Source organism: Hyperoodon ampullatus (assembly GCF_949752795.1).
Source record: "Hyperoodon ampullatus genome assembly, chromosome: 13".
NCBI classification, from domain to species: domain Eukaryota; kingdom Metazoa; phylum Chordata; class Mammalia; order Artiodactyla; family Ziphiidae; genus Hyperoodon; species Hyperoodon ampullatus.
Window position 1 is genome coordinate 10,489,172 of NC_136926.1, and position 20,978 is coordinate 10,510,149.

The 20,978-nt window shown below is 48.7% G+C and overlaps 2 protein-coding genes across 2 annotated transcripts in view; one reads left to right on the forward strand and one right to left on the reverse strand.

Moving 5' to 3' along the window:
* The window catches only part of CIT (citron rho-interacting serine/threonine kinase), a gene marked incomplete at its 5' end in the record, with an annotated part of 168,347 nt that extends 167,386 nt beyond the window's left edge, over window positions 1–961 (forward strand). Inside the window, one exon of the mRNA XM_079718132.1 lies at window positions 921–961. Within this exon, the coding sequence (XP_079574258.1) occupies window positions 921–944 (24 nt within the window). The 3' untranslated portion in view covers window positions 945–961. The remainder of the gene's footprint in view (window positions 1–920) is intronic.
* Window positions 962–10,542: 9,581 nt separating this feature from the next.
* PRKAB1 (protein kinase AMP-activated non-catalytic subunit beta 1) lies at window positions 10,543–19,158 on the reverse strand (the record flags this gene model as incomplete). Its single annotated transcript, XM_079717341.1, has 7 exons — window positions 18,904–19,158; window positions 16,434–16,597; window positions 15,112–15,205; window positions 14,714–14,828; window positions 12,443–12,576; window positions 10,875–10,943; window positions 10,543–10,620 (listed from the first exon to the last, which is right to left on the reverse strand). The coding sequence occupies exons 1-7, from the start codon at window positions 19,060–19,062 to the stop codon at window positions 10,543–10,545; spliced, it is 813 nt and encodes a 270-aa protein (XP_079573467.1). The 5' UTR covers window positions 19,063–19,158.
* Between the last annotated feature and the right edge of the window lie 1,820 nt (window positions 19,159–20,978).

The following is a 20,978-nucleotide window of genomic DNA, read 5'->3' on the forward strand; positions in this document are numbered from 1 at the left end:
CCTGCCGATGCAGGGGATGCGGGTTCGTGCCCCGGTTTGGGAAGATCCCACATGCCGCGGAGCGGCTGGGCCCGTGAGCCATGGCCGCTGAGCCTGCGCGTCCGGAGCCTGTGCTCCACAATGGGAGAGGCCGCAACAGTGAGAGGCCCGCATACTGCAAAAAAAAAAAAGGGGCTTCCTGTTGCACAAATGGATAACGTGTGCACCTCAAACCGTAAAAGCTGCCCAGGGCTATGGCGTTCCCTTTCCGGAGGCAGCCAGTGTGCACAGTTTCTAGAGATCCTCTCTGCATACAAACAAATACGGATGTGTAGTCACCCTTCTTAAACACAGGTGATAACATGCTATTCCGAAGGTTCGATGTCTTACTTTTTCAAACACATATACATCAACAGTTTCTCTGGAAGGCTACACCGAACTGGACACAGTGGTTGCCTTCTAGAAGAACTCCGAACCTTTCAAAATTTTTAAATCACGTGCATGTATTTATTACCTGTGTAATTTCTAGGTTAGCAAGATGGAGGGATGTGCTGAAGCCTAGGGGCCCCCCAAGTGCACAGGGAGGCTCCAGAGCATGGTGTCTCCTCAGCAGGCCAGCCGGTTCCAGGGGCCGGTTTTCTGGCTCGTACTCCCCTGCTGCCATCCGCAGTTCACTGTTGGCACCCCTGCCGCTACAGGGAGGGGAAAAGCTGTTTAAATGCTTTTCCTTATCTCCTCTGATTTATGGATAAAATGGGGTGTGTAACAGTAGAAGTACTTAACGTAGTGCTGGGGACTCTGCGGTGCGTTCCGCGAGCTCAGCTCACGGCAGGAAGGCGAGGCCACGTGCTCCTGCACACCCCCGTCTGGGCTTCCTGTTTGCAAAGTGAGCACAGCGATTTCTGACCTCTCATGGCAAATCCCCCTCCTCCTCCTCCTAGGTCTGGGACCAGTCTTCAGTATAAATCTCAGCCAGAAAACCCAACTCCTCCTCTTGAACTGCAGGAAAAGACCATCCGCACTATGGAACGCTGCTGAAGAGGACCCCAGTGCCCACGGCGCAGCTGGACCCAGACCCGCCTCAGCACGGACACCCTGCAGCCAGGAGGGGCGTGGGGCTCCTGGGAGCTGCCGGCGCCCTCCTGCAGTCACCCTCTTTGCACTTTGTTACTCTTTCAAAGCATTCATAAACTTTTGTACCTAGCTCTAGCCTGTACCAGTTCATCACAGGAAACCAACCGGGGGCTAACTACGACATGGTTAGAATCCTAATTAATAGCTACTTTAAGATCCTAGGGTTGGTTGGGTTTTTGTTTTTCTGTTTTATTTTTATTTATTTTTTAAAGACAACAGACTTCTTAATAGATTTGAATAGCACCGTATTTCCTGTTGTAGTCATTTGTAGCAGGTCACACAATCAGGTCTTTACTACCGCCATGCATCGTAGAAGAGCCTCTGCCGTTGGCTAACCTCCCGCGCTCACCTAGGCCCACCCCCCTTCCAGTCCCTCCCGCGCTCACCTAGGCCCACCCCCCTTCCAGTCCCTCCACACAGATGGCCCTGTCTTACCCAGCGGGACACCTCAGCCAAATGTTTACCGTTCTCATTGCCTTCGATGGCCTTGACGACTTCCCCTCCCACCAGCTGCGAATGTATGGAGGCCATCGGCCCGGCTCAGAGGCAGTGACTTGGAGCCAAGGGGCCACGAGGAGCCTTTCCCTCCCTGCCCCTCAGTGTCACCCACCGGCCTGCTGTCTCCACTTTCCATGTAGCTCTGGCCAGGAAAGCATGCAACAGACTTGCCCTGAGCCCGGCACCGATGGGGGGTCCAGGCGGGGGCCGGGGGCACTCACCTCCTGTCGTCGTGATGGCGCACTCTCCCCGGCTCCCCGGGCTGGGAAGAGAGCCCCAGGAGTTCTGCATGGCGGTTCACTGCATGCGCTGCCCCCGACCTGGCTGCCCCCTTGGGTTGCTCTGCCGATGCACTAGTTCCATCCCATAGCTCCCGCCGAACCGAGACCCTCTGGGACTTGCCAACTCACCGGCCACAAGCTGCAGTCTGTAGCACTGAACAAACAAAAACCAAACGCTCAAGCCTTACGACCAGAGAAGGATTTCAGCAAACCACACCTCACACTTCCACACCTCCCTGCCGACGCCTGCGCGGACAACTCTGCTCACACACAATCCACCAGGTTCTACCCCATGAAAACTGTGACTTCCCAAACGAGCCTCTCCCTAGGGCTAGACTAAGACCAGGAAGTTCGAGAAGGAAGCCGCAGCTCAACTCTCCCACCCCAGCCGGGCGGGGAAGCCCTCCTTAGGTGCCGTGCGGCTCACCCAGTTTCTCTCTCCCCTCCGGCAGTGCGAGGTTCCTGGCAACCGGTAAAGAACCAACTAGAGGCTTTGCAGTTGGCAAGCTACCTAGCGGCCTTATTTCTGCCTTTAATCTCCCACCAGGCCTCTCTTGCTTCTCCACACCTCAACCCACCAGGGCACATCCTAGGTAAGCTGACGGGTAGACCTGTTCCCACCGCAGCTGGCGAACGTGACCGCGTTTTAACCCCCGTGTCCACGGTTCAGCTCACTTTCCAGATTGCAACCTGGCCTGAGTCCCGGCTCCCTCCTGCTCATCTCTTAACCTAAGTGCTTTCTTGTTTGAAACGCCCATGGCCCTTCCTCCACGTTGTCGCATCCTTGGCCAGTGTCATGCTGTCATGTTCTATGCGTTGCTTTGTCTTTGGGGTCACGCTGCATCCCCTCTCTTCTCCAGGGCAGATCTGACTGAATGTTTGCTGAAGTTTCTGTCTCTTGGTCCACAAGTATTTGGAGAGGTCACTGGAAATTGGTGTTTTAGTCTTGGCATCTCATTTAGGATCTCCATGAGAAGTGGGCTTCTTAGCCCTCAAAGTGTATATCGTGTGTCTCATTTGTGAAATGCTTCCTGCTATAGAACTAGCTCAAAGACTGTACATATTTACAAGAAACTTTATATTCGTAAAAAAAAAAAAAGGAAATTGAATTGGTTTCTACTTTTTTATTGTAAAAGGTGCATTTTTCAACTCTTACTTTTGGTTTCAACGGTGGTAGTTGTGGACAGCCATCTTCACTGGAGTGCGGGGAGCTCCGTGTGACTACCGAGATGCCAGCAGGAAATATCGTAACACGAAATTGCAGTCAAAGCTTACTAGCATAAATAAGATTCTAGGTCCAAAAGTACAGGCTTTTTCTTCATTACCTTTTTTTATTCAGAACGAGGAAAAGATCACAAGGAACGGCTCACGATCCACCTTGAGAGGAATGAACTCTGTTGAACAAACAGTCAAATAAAGCAATGATCTAAAATGTTTGCCTTAGTGCAAGACCTCTTCTTTTCTTAAGAGAGCCCATAAAAACACAAAGTATCGCCACTGTCAGCCTAAGCTTGGGAGCGTGGGATGGGACCGTCCTTCCTTTCAAGGGAGGCTTCTTCTGGGGGTGAGGGTTGGAGAGCCACGCAGGACTTAGAGCAAGCTGCTCTCCTGGAGTCAAGAGATCAGCGACGTTCTCTCCCAGAAGTGCGATGTTGTCGAAGTTTGGTCATTACTTCTAATGAACCGTGAACTGGCTGTTAAGGTCACTTTATAGGACTGCAGAACTGGAAAGCTCCTTAAGGCATTCAGGCCACTTTGAAAGGATTACTGGAGAATGGACTACCCAGCTCTCCTATAATGCGGTTAATAGCAAACAAACAAAACAGGTCACCTTTCAATTCCTCTCATCCATTAGGATAACGCCACCGGTTTTAATGATGCAGATTTCTGGAGGGAGGAATTCGGATCAAGGTAATTTAAAATGTAGATACTTCTCTTTTTAACTAAATGAATTTTTATAGTCTGCAAGGTACATTTTTCTAAGATGCTTTAGTTTTGTTGGTATAAACTTTGTTGAGCCAGACAAACATTGGTTTTGGCAAATGGTAATTTTCTCATGGTTCCTGTTGCTTTCGATTTTTATTTTCCAATGAAGTAATCTGACCACAGTCAAATTCTGACGTGCAGGGTCGTAGCCGACTTGCCCTGTGACAGGAGTTGTACTTGCGATTCTATTCTGTTCCTCCTTTCTCTTTTACCACTGGGGATAAAAATCTGCCAACTCTAAGAATGAAAATAATTTGGAAGATGAACAAGTAAAATGTTGGAACCTTTCTTTCCTTATAAAATTAGAAAAAGTCCACTGAATACCGCTTCAGTTATTGTCCTGAGGATTCTTGGCAGCCACGTTAACACTTCAAAAGCATAAGTAAACGTGGTTTGGTTCCGAGAGGAATGTGCCGGAAAGGTTCTCTGGACCCTAAGCAAGGACCTCAAAGAAACAACAAATTACTCAGCCACACCATAAACTGAGGCCCAGCCGTCCATGCTGCTATTCCTACCTCTTAAGCACAAAATTAGACATCACATTCTCTGCTCTTACAACTTAATTTTCACGAGACTAAAGAAGCTGCTTGCAAAGCAAATTTCATAACTATGAAATTAGGATTTGGAGACTTAGGCCAAAAAGGGATGATGTGCTTAACAGGACTGACCAGCTAGTTTGTCTTCAGAATTGGGCCTCTTGAACGTGATTTGCTTTAGAAAATATTCATGCAGATTTAAGTCTAAAGCAATAATGCTAGGCCCACAGGGGTGGGACCAGCTAAGCTTTTGGTCTCATAATACAACAGACAGGCCTGCTCCGGTGGTTCTAAACTAGGGGTGACTTGGCTCCCTTCCCTTGAGGACACTTGACAACATCCAGAGACATTTTTGGTTGTCACAACTGGTGGTACTACTGGCACCTCGTGGGTAGAGGCCAGGGATGCTGCTAAATACCCTACAAGGCACAGGGTGGCCTGCATGCCCACCTTCCACAAAGAGTTACCAGGCCCAAAATGTCAATAGTGCTGAGGCTGAGGAAGCTCGGCCTGTTCCAGTCAGATTTCTTTCTTGGCAGTTTAAATATTGCTCACGATGCCAAAAGCATGGAGACTGTGGCTCTAGGCACAGTGTTCACATGAGAAAATGTTTCATCAGTTGCCTGGTCAAACGTTGAGGCTTCTATCTTCTGAAGCTGGGAGGGCAGGGCAGTGCAAATCTGGAACTGCACAGATGCCTTGGCTTTCTCTTGAGTCCGTCAATGATTAACGGAACTCCTGTTTGCCCTGGAGGAGTTGTAGAGGTAAAGAACTCTGGAAATGACTTTACTGCTATACACAGCTCAGCCTGTCCTTTCAGAGAACCACAAAAAGGGAAAATAAAGCTGATCCAGGGTACACACAACTGGAGCTGTCTCGTTCTCACCTGCTGTTGAGTCTTGCAGATAAAATGAGTGAATGCGCTCCTGGCAGGTAGAGAAGGCTGGCATCCTCACCCAGGCTCAGGCCCTCTGGCTGTCTTTAGGACAAAAAAAGACGAGGCAGTTGTGGGAGCTGGGCTCAGTGGCTGATTCCAGAGGCAGGGCACTGGTTCTCCAAGGGTCTGACTCACAGCAGCGGTCACTCTTAGGAAGGCCCTTGTCGATGTTTTTACAATTAGCTGGAATGGCTTGTACATACATTCGTAGCTTACTGTTTTCTCCTGAAGATAATTATAATTGGCGTCCCAGGGTAGAAGGCTCTAGCTTCTTTTCTCCACTAATTTGCTAATCAAGTGAGGTGCTAAAAAGCTGGATGGAGGGTTGAGTGGCCCAGAGACTTGGGTCTTCATCAGTGCACTCAAACCGTTTGTACACACTGGTGGAGGGTCATGTATCAGGAGAATTGAGTTCACGCTCAGAAATGAAACCATGCTCATCTACAAGTAACTGAGCTAAACAAAATGAAATTGTGCTTTTCCCTAAAATGGCTGAGTCTCTGACCTTAGCCATGCATGGTATCACTTTGATGTTCTGTGTTTTCCCATCTTGGCCCTTGGCATCTTGGAGGTTTCCTAACTGAGCTTACAGTGCTGGCACTTTTTCCTTTTCTGGCCCTTGACTTCCTGTCTGTGGCCATATCCCATTCATGGTGTAAAAGCCTTGTGGCTCCCAATGTGAAATGAAAGGAGCCCTAGGAATCATTTAGTGCTAGTCCAACCCCTTCCATTTTTCAGGAGAGGAAATTGGGCTAAGAGAGGTCATGTGATTTGCCCAAGGTCACACAGCTAGTCAGGCACTGAGCTGGATGACATCCCTAATCTCAGTCCAGCGTCCACACTCTGGGAGAGTGGATGGTGGGGGGGAACGGCCGACTCTCTAACATGAAGCCAGGCTTTGACCAGAGGGAAGGAAAAGACCTTGCCTGGGTCCTTTGATCTTTGGTTTCAGTATGCTGACATATGGTTCTGTTTACCTTGCAATACTACTTTACCCACTAGTAATTTAAAGACCTTACCTTTGGCTCCATAAATTCATTTGTATATACATTTCTGGAGGAAAAAAATATCTTCATTCAAAAGCAATTTCAGTTACACTTTAACCAACCATGTAACCAGTCCTCACCCATAATAGAGAAAGCATTACCTGGGTCATAGGACACCTCAGTGTGGCTTTGCTCCTGTGATTTGGACCAAACAGGGTCTCCTGTTCCATATCCATGAAATAATCTCCATTACTTTCAGCTTCTTGGGTATAAAGACTTTCACCTGGGTCTGTTAGCAGTCTTCTGGACCACGGGGGACTTCCTTTTGTGTTGCTTTTTAAAGAAAATGAAGTCTTTTAGACACACAAACAGCTGAGGAGAATGCTGACACCCATGTCCCAGGGTTCTGTGGTTTTGGCTACATTTCCTCACCCTAGCAGTTACTGCCCTGGGAGTCCCCCGTGGCCCCAGGGCTGCAGAGGACTCTTACTGGGTTTACTGGCTCCAAATTAGTTTTTACACTGGATTTTTGGCTTTGCTTTATCTGAACTTTGTGAGTAGAGCTGATCTGCAGGTGAGAATTTCAAACATGATGTTTCCCCCTGCAGCCTGGGGCTGATGACTCCCTCTGAGCCCTGACTCAGGCCAGCAGCCAGATTCTCTAACCCCTCTTACAGAAAAGGCAGTGCTTTTCTGGGCCAACTCATGAAGCGGGCTTCCTATCCAGGTGAGGGTGTCAAACCCTGGTCCTGGAGGCCTATGGCTGGGTCCTACCCTCCCCCCCCACCCCCTAAGTCTCCACCATGGGGCCAGGGGCCGCGCTCACAGCTCACCAACACAGCAACGGTTTCTTCAATTCTGGTACTTCAATATATCCCTTTTATACTTTTGAGCTTAGCTATGTATTTTCAATTATACTTCAAAAATATTTGATCCACAAAAATAAACTCAAAATGGTTTAAAGACCCAAATGTAAGACATGACACCGTAAAACTCCTAGAAGAGAACATAGGCGAAACACTCTGACATAAATCACAGCAGTATTTTCAGTCTCCCAAGGCAAAAGAAATAAAAGCAAAAATAAACAAACGGGACCTCATTAAACTTAAACTTTTTGCCCAGCAAAGGAAACCATCAACAAAATGAAAAGACAACCTACAAAATGGGAGAAAATATTTGCAAATGATGCAACCAACAAAGAGTTAATTTCCAAAATATACAAACAACTCATACAATCCAATACCAAAAAAACAAACAACCCAATCAAAAACTAGGCAGAAGACTTGAACAGATTTTTTTTTCAAAGATGACACAAGCAAAGATGCTCAACATCGCTAATTATCAGAGAAATGCAAATCCAAACCACAATGAGGTAATACCTCACACAGGTCAGACTGGCTATCATCAAAAAGTCTACAAATAACAAATGCTAGAGAGGGTGTGGAACAAAGGGAACCTTCCTACACGGTTGGTGGGAAGGTAAATTGGTGCAGCCACTGTGGAAAACAATATGGAGGCTCCTCAAAAAAGCCTAAGAATAGAACTACCACATGACCTAGCAATTTCACTCCTGGGTATATATCCAGAAAAAAATGAAAACACTAATTTGAAAAGATACACATACCCCATGTTCACAGCAGCCCTACTTACAACAGCCAAGACATGAAAGCAACCCAGGTGTCCATCAACAGACGACTGACTTAAGATGTGGTGTGTGTATACACACACACTGGAATATTACTCAGCCATAAAAATAAATGAAATATTGTCATTTGCAGCACCGTGGATGGACCTAGAAAATATTATGCTTAGTGAAATTAAGTCAGAGAACATAAATACTATATGCTATCACGCATGTGGTATCTAAAAATAATACAAATGAATGTATACACAAAACAGAAACAGACAGATACAGAAAACAAAATTATGGTTACCAAAGGGGAAAGGGAGGGGAGGGACAAATTAGGGGCACAGGATTAACAGATACAAACTACTATACATGAAATAGATGAGCAACAGGGATTTACTGCATAGCACAGGGAATCATACCCAGTATCTTATAATAACCTACAAGGAAACACAAGCTACAAAAAACAGTGACTCACTATGCCGTAGACCTGAACCTAACACAATACTGTGAAGTCAACTATACTTCAATAATTTTTTAAAAATAGAAAAAATTTTTGATTGTTTTGGATAGAGGATTTTTGTGTATTTCCTTAGTGTGCTTAAATAATCCCTCCAATCCCTAAATCTAGGGTTCCCACATCACTTGGGTTTTCAGAGTGAGACGGCTAATTACCCAGCTAGGAATGCTTTCTAAGCTACTCTCCACCTCACGTGAACCAGATGACCTGAGGGGTTCCCTTTTCTCTTAAAGTTATTTACATGTTTCCTGATGCCTGGGAAGAAAAGGCTTATTACTACAGGGACACTGCAACCTTCCATCTTTCTGGTAGAACGGACAGAGGCCCTTTTAGCTGGTGAGAACAGCCGACTCCGGAACATCCTGGTGTCTTCCAAGAGGGCGTCATGATCCCAGGCTCCCCTGTGGTGCTTGTCAATGAGCAAGCAGCAGCAAGACCTCGGACCGGGGATGCTGCCAACTTGCGCAAGCCAGGGGCCTTCACTGCTGCTTTTCCTCAGCTTCCCCTGTGGTCGAGCGGTTCCATGGGGTTCAATTTTACAGCCTCTTAACGGCCTTCTGTGTGCAGGAAGGCGGGTCAGGGAAAGGCCCTCAGCCCGGGAGGGAGCCGAGCAGCCCTGTCCACTCACCCCAGTGGGCCACAAGGATGGTACCATTTTCAATGTGTGCCAAGGCGGGAAAAAGACTGAAAAGCACTGCACTGAATAAACCTTGGGGAGAGCTCCAGTCTCTTCTCCAAATGACTGCACGAAATCAAACCTTCCTCCAAGTGCATGTCTGTTATCTTTACAAAGCTTTATTGAAACCTGTACATCAAGGTGACAGTCATTCAGTGTTTTGGAAAGAGTAACAAAAAAGGGTATCCCAGACTCAGGTTCACCAAATAAATATGAGACATCAGGGATATGGTTCCTCCGTCTCCCAGCAGGAACACAGCACAGGACGACAGCGTCCACCGACCTGGGGACAGGAACCTCACTAACGGGCATGTCTCCAGCATCTCCAAACCGTGTGGAGATGTTCGCTTTGGTCCAAAGGATGTCTTCCTCACACAAATTCAGAAGGCTGCTGCAAGTTCTAATCTCCTTCCAGAATAAGCAACAGCAATTGGTACAGCCTTCTTTGCTAAGGAGGGACCAGAGGTCCCAAGCAAGGTGGCACAGGCTAGGGTAGGGTGCCTCTCCAAAATTTTCGTGCTAACACTGTCACCTCATTACGATTCGAATAAAAAGCTGGACAACCTTCCAGCTAGCGGTGGTCAGTCCGCAGGATCATCCAGCTTAACGGAGAAATCTGGCCGTGGTTTTCCAAGTCTGTTCTGAGAACAGATTATTGCTGAGCGCAGTTCACATGATCTACAGTCTAGTTGGGGTGATTTAAAAATTGCCCTAAGGCTGTACAGTCAGCCACCTCTGGTTAAAAAAAAATACTTAGTGCACATAAGTGTAAGAAACAATTGTAAAACTTCATCTGGAAATTAGACAGGTTCTAATTTCTATAGAAATTATGCCTCCCTGGAGCAGGGAATGGAAGACGATCTATTGCTCTGAATTCAGAGGACAGGCAGGACCAATACCGTACTCGCCGTTAGGTCCGCAGCCAGGCCTCAGCAGGGACAAGTCAAGACACACACACACGATGAGAAATTCTGTGCGGCCTCGGTACCTGCTTCCCGGATTTCCACCAGCAAAGTGGCTCAGGTTCCTTTTTGGCTTAAGAAAAGTCTCCGTGACCAGTTCAGAGGACGTACATTTAGACCTGCTCCGTCCTCTGCACTGCGGTGTGGGGTGCAGACTGTCTGCTCCCCCTCCCCCCTCAGCCTTGCCGAGCCCCAGGGCTCACAGCCACCGGATGCTAAGAGGACTGTTACAAACTGAGGCGCTCCAGGAGCTGCTGTGTCTGGAACAAACCTTCAAGTACGAGTAGGGCGGGTATGAAATGTCTTCTAAAGAGCGTGAAATGGGAAATTTACAGTCCATCCTGTCTAGCGAGAAGCATGCACGCGCGGAGCCCGGTGGCACACATTGCTCCCTGGGGCCCCTGGCCGGCTCCCAGCTCTTCATATGGGCTTGTATAACAAGGTGGTGACGTATTTTTTCTTGTACCGGTGGGTCGCGCTGAGCACCATCACTCCGTCCTGAGGAAGAGGGCGGAAATCATCAAGGGCAGGACTAAGTCAGGAGGCTCAAATTTTAAGGAGCATGAGACTCATCAGGAGGTCTGAATAAAAGCAGGTTCCTGGGCCTTCCTTCGGAAGAGGAGCCTATGGGTCTGGGTCAGGCCCCGGAAGCCGCCCTTTAGGTAAGTATCGATAGTGCAGGTAGTGCCATCGCTAGGGGGCCTCAGAGCACACTTGGAGAAACACAGCGTAAGTGACAAACGCGTCCTTACCTTGATGGAAAGTGCGTAGAGGTGGTTCAGCATGACATGGTTGGGCTCAGGGAGCAAAGCTGGGTCGCACTGCGGGGAGCAAAAGCAGACGTGTGCACTTAGGATTCGGAAATCAAGGAGATCCTCCCCTGTGTTGCACAGCACTGGATTTCAGAGGGAAGGAGGCAGGCTCTCAGGCCCCTTTCTTCCTCGTCAGGCAGTGAAAGGGCTTGTGCACAATGACTGGGTGGGCGAGGGGTTGTGCCTGGTGCTCCCGCTAAGGGGCGCTCTCGGGGCGTCTGCTGGGCGCACTGGTGTGCGTCCCCGGCCAGGCTTCATCTAGACTGTGGGCCGGGCCCCGTTCTCTCTCTGGAGGAGAGGCAGGAAGAAAGCCGTGCAGTGAAGGCGCTTTTAGAAAACGCGGGAAGGAACGATCAATACTCAACGCTCCTGAGCAGCGTGCTGCAAACTCATGTCTCTGAGACTCCGACGGGGAGCCTGAAGAAGGCACTGGATAACTGGGGGAGGGGAGAGGCACTCTTCCTCCAGAAGAGCTCACGTACGAGGCAATGTGGCCACTCCTTCCTATTTTTTCAGAGAAGCCAGAAATCCAGGTTTGTTTTTCTTTTTTTTCCCCCCAACGTACACTCCCCAATTTTATAAATGCTAATTCAAAACAGAAAAAGCATCCAGTAAAAGCCGGCTCAGCTGTCAGGTGTGTGCTTGGGGCGGGGCGGCCCCAAGAACAGCGAGTCCCCGGGGGACACACCGTGACTGCTGCGGGGATGCCTGCCCGTGTACGCCTCCAGCCCCCTGCTCAGCACACGTGCACCCACTTCTGTGTGGCGTCTAGAGCAGCAGCAGTTACCTGATCACCCTGGAGCATCTGCCTGTTAGGTGGTGGCTTAGACAAGGCTGAAGAACACCTGGACTCCCAAGAATTATGGCTACACTGCACAGTCCAGAGCCAGGGGAACTGGGCAGTTCAGGTCAAAACGGGATGGAAAATCAAACGCAGGGAATAATGGGGTGCTCCTCGGGATTCAGTAGGAAGTCCACTTCTTTTTATAAGTAATATCAATGTCCCAGAGGCAATGTGTGTTACCCACATACCCCAAATTTTGATCCCTGAGGTTTCTGAAAGCAATTTGGTGACCAAAACTAGATTCTGGAACTTCCCTGGCAGTTCAGTGGTTAAGACTTCACGCTTCCACTGCAGTGGGTGTGGGTTCGATCCCTGGTTGGGGAACTAAGATCCCACATTCCGAGCGCGGCCAAAGATTCTAAAATCTGCGGGCCAGAGGAGGAGTTCCACCACGCAGCTTACTGAGAAGAGGTGGTTGTGTATTTTGTCATGAAATTTGAGGTGGGAGTGGAACACCAGAGGAAGGGCTCAGAAAGGCTTTGTGGGATGGGGAGGCCCACTCTGGGAACATCTTCTGAGTAGCCCGTTCCCACGTCAGAGGGGGACCCCGGCAGTTAACACCGATGGGTGACACTTTTCACGAGCTGCCCTGCCAGACGTGCACAGAGGGGAGTGGCTGAACAGGACGGAGGAGGACGGTCTGGGCAGGTGTCTGGTTACTCACGGAGATCCCCGTGTCCTTGTTCAGGATGACCTGGAGAAGATGTGGGGGGAGGATGGGTGGCGCTTTAAACCGCTCCTCTGGTTTCCAGACGTAGGGCTCCTGGTGGTAGGGTCCTGGTGGGGAACTGGACAGCTCTGTTGGGGAGACGGTGACAGGACATTTACTTGGAAAATTAGGAGTCCTGGGAACAGTCTCAATTTGGGGTGACATTTAGTTTTCCACGTCTCCTGTCCCCTCAGTACAGATTTATATTCTCTTGAAGGACATCCTGGCCCCAAGGGGGAAGGGCAGAGGCAATGACAAAACACTTCTGGAAGTTGGGTGACAGGCATAAAACTCGAGTAGTGAATTCAGATGCCCTGGTGGCAGACAGCAGTCGTGGCAAAGCAGTGAGTCTGGGACAGAGTCACGGGAAGCTGCTCACAGCGACCCGACCCAACAGCCACCGCAGGCCGACGCGTCCTCCTCGCTGCAGGCCGGGCCGGCGAGTACGGCATAGAAGCTCAAGGCTCCTAGTGAGGCTTACGCGGCCGGGCCCAGGTGAGGCTTACGCGGCCGCGCCCAGGTGAAGCTTACGCGGCCGGGCCCAGGTGAGGCTTATGCGGCCGGGCCCAGGTGAGGCTTACGCGGCCGCGCCCAGGTGAGGCTTATGCGGCCGGGCCCAGGTGGGGCGCGCCGGCAGCCAGCATAAAACCGAAGATAAAGCAGCCTGTTCACACAGAGGCGCCGGCGCATTTCACAACTAAAACAACGAAAAGCTGAAGACCTGACCTCTAAAGGTTCTCTGCCTCCATCGCTCTCCGGTTCCTCTTAAACTCATGCTGGAGTATCCCCATTATACAGATATATTAAGAAGCTTCTAGAAGTGCAGTGTTCCGTCAGCTTCGAAGCCGCTCACTTAGCGACATTTGGCCAGCCAGCGGGGACTGAGCTGTGATCCAAAGGACACCTGGGATGTGTCTGGCCACCGAGACTCGTGCTGTCCCCGTAAAGCTGAGATGGCCTGGCTCCGCCAATTCTTTCCACGTCATTCTCTAGGGGACAGACTCCCTTCACACAACCCAGCCCCATCACAGCAGGAAACTGAGAACGGCATTCAGTGCAGAAAACTGAGCCATTAAGAGTCAATATGTATTTTGAGAAAGGGAGTGTCTAAGTATGAGAAGAGCATGGAGAGCCTGCAGTTGGTTTCCCAGCAGCGAGGGATCAGCTTCCTTTCCCCAGGCAACCTCTGCTGCACAATCTTGACTAAAAGCTTTGGATTGTGGCCTAAAATTTCACTTATCAGCAAGTAACGGATATCTGGGCATTTCCCCCACCCCGCAATTCCCACCTGTCTGAATAAAACAGAAATGACTTCTCTAAAAGACCAGTCAGCTATCCAGAGCGGAGAATGCTATTTTTGGATTTCCAATTCCTGCTCAATAACATGACTTGTCAGCCACGTGGCCCACCTGCCAGTGTGAGTTCTGAGCTGATAAAGAGTTAAGAGATCCTGGGGGCAGGACCTCCAGGCCCAGGCAGGTGACAATGAAGAATCATCCTGTGAACTGAACCCGTTTTCCTAGATGGTCAGGCACAGTCCCGGGGAACCTTCACTGCTCCCCATAGGGGTCCTGGGACGGTTTGAGGCCCTGCAAGAAGGGGCAGTGCAGCTGGTGTGAACACTGTCGATGCCAACGCATCCTTCTCCCTGTGTAGCACATACTGTTTCCAAGCAGTTTCTTCCTGTGGGTTTGGATGCAAAGCAATTTACTGAAAGTTCGATGATCGGATGACCCTTGGAAGATGGGAGAGTTTTACTAGGACCATACCGAGCAGGTTGTGCCGTGTAGCCTGTTCTGTGGTGAGCCTTCCCCCGCCCCGAAGGGATTCTGACAAGGTGCTCATGGACCACGCAAATGATGCCAAGGTCACTGAGGGGTCAGTGTATCACCTGTCGGGCTGAAACTCTCCAGGTGCCCCGAGCAGGCTGGCTTCCCCAGTGCTGGCCCCTCAGCGACCCGATGCAACTCTCCAGGGCCTCTTGGGCCTGCCCTGGCACGAGATCAAGCTCTGGTTCCGTTTCCAGTGTCTGCTCTCTGTGGCCAAGCAGACCTACGGAATCCTGGAGATGACCGAAAAAATGACTTACGGGTCCCTCAGAGCTAGATTTCAGCAACCTGACCTGACACAGAGTTAGGAATTAGTTTTGTGGCTCTTTGAAACAAGGTATTTCTAAACTATACAGCCCCCACCGGCGCACACGTGGTATAAAATAACTGCTCGTACCAGACACGTCGGAGCACTTTTGGGAATCCACCATTAAAGCATCAAATACTTCAAAGTCAGTTTTCTTCACTTGAATGATGTTGTTTACTGTGCCAAGCTGGCTGGTCACTATCGGCTGGGAAGAGACAGACAGGCAGAAATCACAACGTGGAAGGTCTCTAGAGGTGTTCTTTAGAGGATCTAGCAGCCCTGGCTGGAAGGTCTCATCTCCGGGCTGGCCCACCTGCTCATCTCGGTCAAGGATGCCAACAGGCTGACAAGGAGCACTGCTATCTAGCTTGGCCACACGCAGGGACTTCGACCAGCAGGACGAAGGGACCTGGCAACTGTCTCTGCGGGAAGGCGATCTGTCTGGATTGTGGGGGCGGCCAGAGGACCAAGGGCGTGAGGAAGAGTACCTCAGAAGGGTCATGTGTCCACTGACCATCCACCAAGAACTTGTACTGATGCTCTCCTTCGGGCAGGTCCAGGATGGCTACAAAGTTATTGTGGCTGCGAGAAAAAAGGAAGCAGACGATGTCAGCGGGGTGGGCTGCCCTCTTAGCTGACTTGCAAAACCAGCCACGGAACAAAACAAAACTTCCACGTAAAATCAAGGGTTCAGCTGCACGAGAAATAAACATTTTTAACCAATTTACACAATTCAGTATAATGATCTCAATCTAGAAAAGCTACCAGGAAGCAGCACCGTAAGAGGTTTCCTGGGAAACTCGCTTTGCTCAGACACCAGGAGTCCACATTCCTACCATCAAAAGGTCAACGAACAGTCATTCGTCCTCAATTTGTGTGCAAAGTAACACCTGGCAGCCTGGATGCCAAGGAGGATGGCAGCACAAGATAAACAGCAAGCTGCCCGCCAAGCTTTACCCTTTGCCAGCTTGCCTAGCTCAGGGCAGGGGATCAATTTCACAGGATGTACAAACAGTTCCCTAAAGCAACTCGCATAACTACTAAAAAAAAATGTTTCACGAAACCTCTCTCATTTGATTGTTTTGTTCTCCTGACTAGCATGTAACTGGGCTGAGTGGCTCCCTCCTACACCAACCAGACCCCTGGAAAAGCAGGCGGCTCCTTATCAAGGACCAGGCCTGGCCCAGCAGGGCACGATTTCTTCCTTGGTTTCATCAAGAGGACTTACTAGTGAAGATGCTTTTCCACTGACAATTTGAGACAGCCGTCCGCGCTAGGGTGTCTGAGCAAGTGTTTGGCTATAGTTGTGCTAAGGGCGCCTACATAATGTGTACCTTTCAAACAAAAGTGATAACAGAGTCCAAGTCAGAAGGAAGCTCGGAGATCATCTGGTCCAACGTTCCCTTCTCACAGAGAGGAACACTGAGGCTCAGCTCAGCCAACAAGGACTCAACTCCCGCTCTGTCCACTGCGCTAGGAATAGACTTCTCTTTCTGAAAAAAGTCCTGCCTGAACAGACACAAAGCTAGAATATCTGAAGTGAAAGGTGTCTGTGAAACGGAAATGCTCATAACTGAGCAACGTTTTCTTGTAAGTGTGCTCTAAACCTAGCACGACTCCTTGGTGTGTGTGATTTGAACCCTGTGAATTATTAAGCTATTTAATTTTAAATATTTAATATTTAAACAACTATTTTTCCATTCAGCATCGACTTTATAAAAACAGCCTCTTCTATTCACCCACAGGAGTCCTTCAGAAACCAGAGCAGCCCTGGGTTAAGACAAATAGATGAACACACCCAGGCGATTACCTTCTTGTGAGGGGAAGTTTATTCCAATTGTTGAAGGACCCAGATAGGTAAACTTCCTTTCCGCCCCCCGTCCATCGAAACACAGTTGGCCGAGCCTGGGCAGGAGCTTTGTCGTTCACTTCCAGATCGTGCTGCCAGGCCAGGAACTCCTCCTTCTCCGGAGCCTGGAAGCAGAGCGCTTGACTGAGGAACAGGAAGCCATTAGTGAGCTCCCTGCAAGAGACAATTACCCTCACACTGACAATTCATTCTAAAGAGGCAGCTGTCACTACCCAGGTTCATACTCCGGCTCGTTAACTCACTTGCAAAATGGAGATAATAAAAGCAGCTATTTCTTAAGGTTACTGTGAAGGCTGAGTGAGACAAGACAGCCCATGTAAAATGCTCTGCAGAGTGTCAGACCCAGAGTAGGTGCTTCATAATTATTAGCTACTTTACTGCTGTTATTTAGGAGGTCGTCGTCAAAATTCTAGAAGTTATAAAGCTCACTTGCAAGAAGGCAGTGATGAATTTGAGATTAGCTTAGTAAATGTCATTTTCCTCCCTTAATTAAGCAAGATTTGAAGTACATGAAAATTTATTAGGGACAAGTCCAGAGCTGTCAACTTGAAAACTGGCAAGCCCAGGTGCTGAGGAAGGCAAAAGCTAATCACTGAGTGCTGTCCAGGCACCAGGGAGAAAAAGATAAGACAAAGACTGACCCTCATTACGGTAAACAGTAACTTCTTATATGGGCAGCGCTGTATAAAGGAGGTATTCCGGGACGAGAGAAAAAAACACATCCGACTCTGGGTGTGGTTTTGGATCTCTTAAATTTTTCCTAGTCAGAAGCCAAAGAGCAGGAGTTCTAGGCTGTGATAGACTCTTAAAAGGTCTGGAGCAGGTTTCTAGCACCTTCATTTCAAATACTGACCTGAGCTCATTTAAAAGATACCTGCATTCTGTGACCTTTAACAAAATTTACAGATTAAAGAATAACAGACTGCAATCACTTTCCACTGAGGGTGTGATAACTAGCCACAGCCAAAATGGTGAACAAGTATAGTTAAAAGAATTCACGACTTTTTTTTTTGTATCCGAGCATTCAGTCCAGTGTGTCTGCTACATCATTTCAGTAACTTCTGTGGAAATGATAGTGGAAATTATTTAAATCATTCTCTACAGATCATCTGTATGCTAAACATTTCTTGTAAGAGTTTCAAAGCAGCAAAAGAACAAATATTTCTTAAAGAAAGTAGTTTGATTCTTACGGTGTCTTAAACGGCTACCCTTGGGCCAAAATTATTTCTAGGGAAAGAGATCTCAAATCATTGGAAAAACAGGATTCCGAAGTTCACTTTGCACACAGCTTCAGGGATGCAACAAATTCAGAAAGCAAGTTGAAATCACAGGCTGGAGGGCCAAGTAAAAGCAGACTCTTTATAGGTTAGCCTCAAAGCCAAGATCCAGGTGAGGATATAAGATAATAATGCGATTACCCAGGCCAGCATCTGAGGAAAAATGAGTACAGCCGGATGAGTTGCCAGGCAATTAGCCTAATGGACAATGATGATTAATAGGCAACTAGATACTAACAGAATGTGTGTGTGGAGGGGGGAAGAGATGTTTGTCATCTTTCCTAAACCTACTTGTTGCAGTGCCCTTGAAGTATTTAGTTGTTCATTTCTTTAGGATATACCACATACGTATCAGCTGCCAGAATCACTAAGTATTCTTGGACCGGGCTCTGCCCCTAGAAACTGACCACATCAGGTGGTTAGCAGGAAAGTGGCTGAAGCAGGAGTGGAGAACCGTCTTTGGAGTTTTTAATGAGTTAAAGCAGACTGCAGCAGGACGCCCAAATCTGGCCTGCAAAAATGTTTGCTTTGGCCTGTTTAAAATATTGTCATATAGAAACAATAGGAGAGAGAAACTGAGCAGCTGGCTGCCTCCTTTAGACTGATGTTTCACTTACTCACTGACCTCCGGAAGTCAAATTACTTTTCTATGCCTGCTCTAAAGGGTGAACCACAAGTTTTCAGCAGAACTAAAGACCTCTGGCAGCTGCGGTCAACTGTTCGACTCTACGTTCACCCTGCACATGTTCTGGCTTATCTCCAAAACTGAAAGTTAACTGCACAACTATTACAAAAAGCGCTAGTCTGCGTAAAGGTGGTGGAAGATTTCTCAGAGCTGTGAAATTAATTATACCTAAGAGAAAAGCAGAGACTGGGACTCAATTACTGCTAGTGCCACGATCTTAATTAATTAAGAATCTGAACCTGTCTCAGAGCTGCCTTTTCCTTAATGATGTTAAACGAAGTGAATTCCTCCTCCCTCAGGGTGACTTTCTCATATCGGTAATTAGACACAGGTTCCTGAGCTGCTAAGAGGGCTCTCCCACTTCTGATGATTAGAGAGGATACAAGGGGAGGAATCTAGGAGATTTCAACATTAGTCAAGGGGAATCAGATTCCCACACCCCCATTACCTTGATTTCCTCGGGGTGGAAGAGGTCAGCGTCCTCGGGGCTGTCCATCAGGATCTTGGGCCGGTCCCCATCCTTGGAGCCCCCCGAGCTGTCCCCTCGGGGCGTCTTGTGGCCGCCCTGCCGGTCCAGCGCAGCGCGCTCGCTGCTCGTGTTGCCCATGGCGGAGGTAGCCGGACACGGGGCCTCACTCCAAGGGAGGGACAAGTGACTCCCGGTACCTCCACCAGGACCCTAGGAAGGAGTCGGAGCACCGGGTACCACACCCCTCAGGCTAGGATACGGGGTCGGGATCAGGCTTGGGCCGGGTAGCAGGGCTGCCGAGGTCTCACAAAGGCGCTTTACCTGATGCTCAGGCTGCCGCAGAGCGAAACCACCGAGCGCTAGGAAAACTCGACTCTCTCCCAAGAACTCCCCCACATCTTAACAACTTCCGCTTCCGGCACTTGCGCAAAGCGACCCAACCCACAGGGCTGGGAGTGGCTGCGGTGGGAGAAGCGCGCGAAGCGAACTCGACCTCACTTCCGCTTCCGGTCCAGGTCCGCGCGTTGGCAAGCACCCAGACGGTCCCGGCGGGCTCCGGAGGGCGCAGTCGCAGTTGGCCGCCCCGGCCGGTCCAGGACGTGGCTGCTGATGGCCAGCAGGGAGCGCAGAAGCGCGCAGGCCATCTAGGCCGCCCTCCCCGCGCTGGGATGAGCTATGGTGTTAGTTATCTCGGTTACTTTTGCCCACTTCCAGTTGATTCTACACTTTACAGCCAAAGGGGTCGTTCTAAAGGGCAAATCTAATTAAGACTCCTTAAAGCCCTTTAATGCGCTAGCTCTCACGCCTTTGAGTGCCTTAGAATCACGTGGAGTGCCTGTTTAAAATGCAGATTCACCTGCCCCTAATCCCCAGAAATTATGATTCTGAAGCTCTGGCGTGGGGTCTGCATTTTAATAAGCACTCCAGGTGATTCTTATGCAGATAATCTTGCAGGTGTTTGAGAAAATGACAGACCATTAAACTCTCTGGAAACTTCTCACGTCTAGTAGCTTGGGGGTTGTAAAACGCTGGAATTATTCGTGTATTTTCAAAAAATTGAGTGCACAGCCTTTTGACAGGTAATTTTGCAAGCTATTTTAAAATCACTTCGAACACATAATTCTGCATAAAATGCATTTATTAGCGTTTGTCATTTCCTGTGGCCAGTGCTTCAGCAAGAAGTGTGTACACATGTGGTGCTAAAATATTCTACTCTCCTTGTTGGTCCCTGTTAGAATTTTTGTTGTTGGTGGTGGTGGTGTGTGTGGTAGTGGTGTGTGTGTCTGCATGCGAGTACGCCAAAATGCTTTGCATTTGCTGGGCCTGGTCATGCATTTTGTCCACTGAACAAACATTTATTTAGTACCTACATAATGCCAGACATTGTGTGAAGTAAATGGGAGACAGATGACTAAGATACAGGGAATTTGGCAGTATCTATAAAATTTAAAAAACGCACCTTCATTTTGGTGGACAAATTTACTTCTAGAAAACGTCTACAGAAATACACATGTGAAAATTATATGCAATATGTTCATTTGCAGCATTGTTTCTAATGCCATAATACATTAATTGTAGGATGCACATTTTATTTCACATTTTAATCTCTGAAACAGGGTGCATCTTACAATCAATGGAATCTTAGATTTGATGAAATAAGGAAATGGAAAAGTGCAGAATCCTAAAAAGTTTGTCAGTAGGAGAATGGCTAAATGAATGAAATACATTCATTTTATAGAATAATGAGCAACTTTTATTTATTTATTTATTTATTTTGCATTACGCAGGCCTCTCACTGTTGTGGCCTCTCCCGTTGCGGAGCACAGGCTCCGGACGCGCAGGCTCAGCGGCCATGGCTCACGGGCCCAGCCGCTCTGTGGCATGTGGGATCTTCCCGGACCGGGGCATGAACCCATGTCCCCTGCATCGGCAGGCGGACTCTCAACCACTGCGCCACCAGGGAAGCCCGAGCAACTTTTAAAAAGGAGGAAATAGAATTATGTGGGCAACTATGAAGACATGTCTATGACATTCCAAATCCCCAAAGCAAGTGG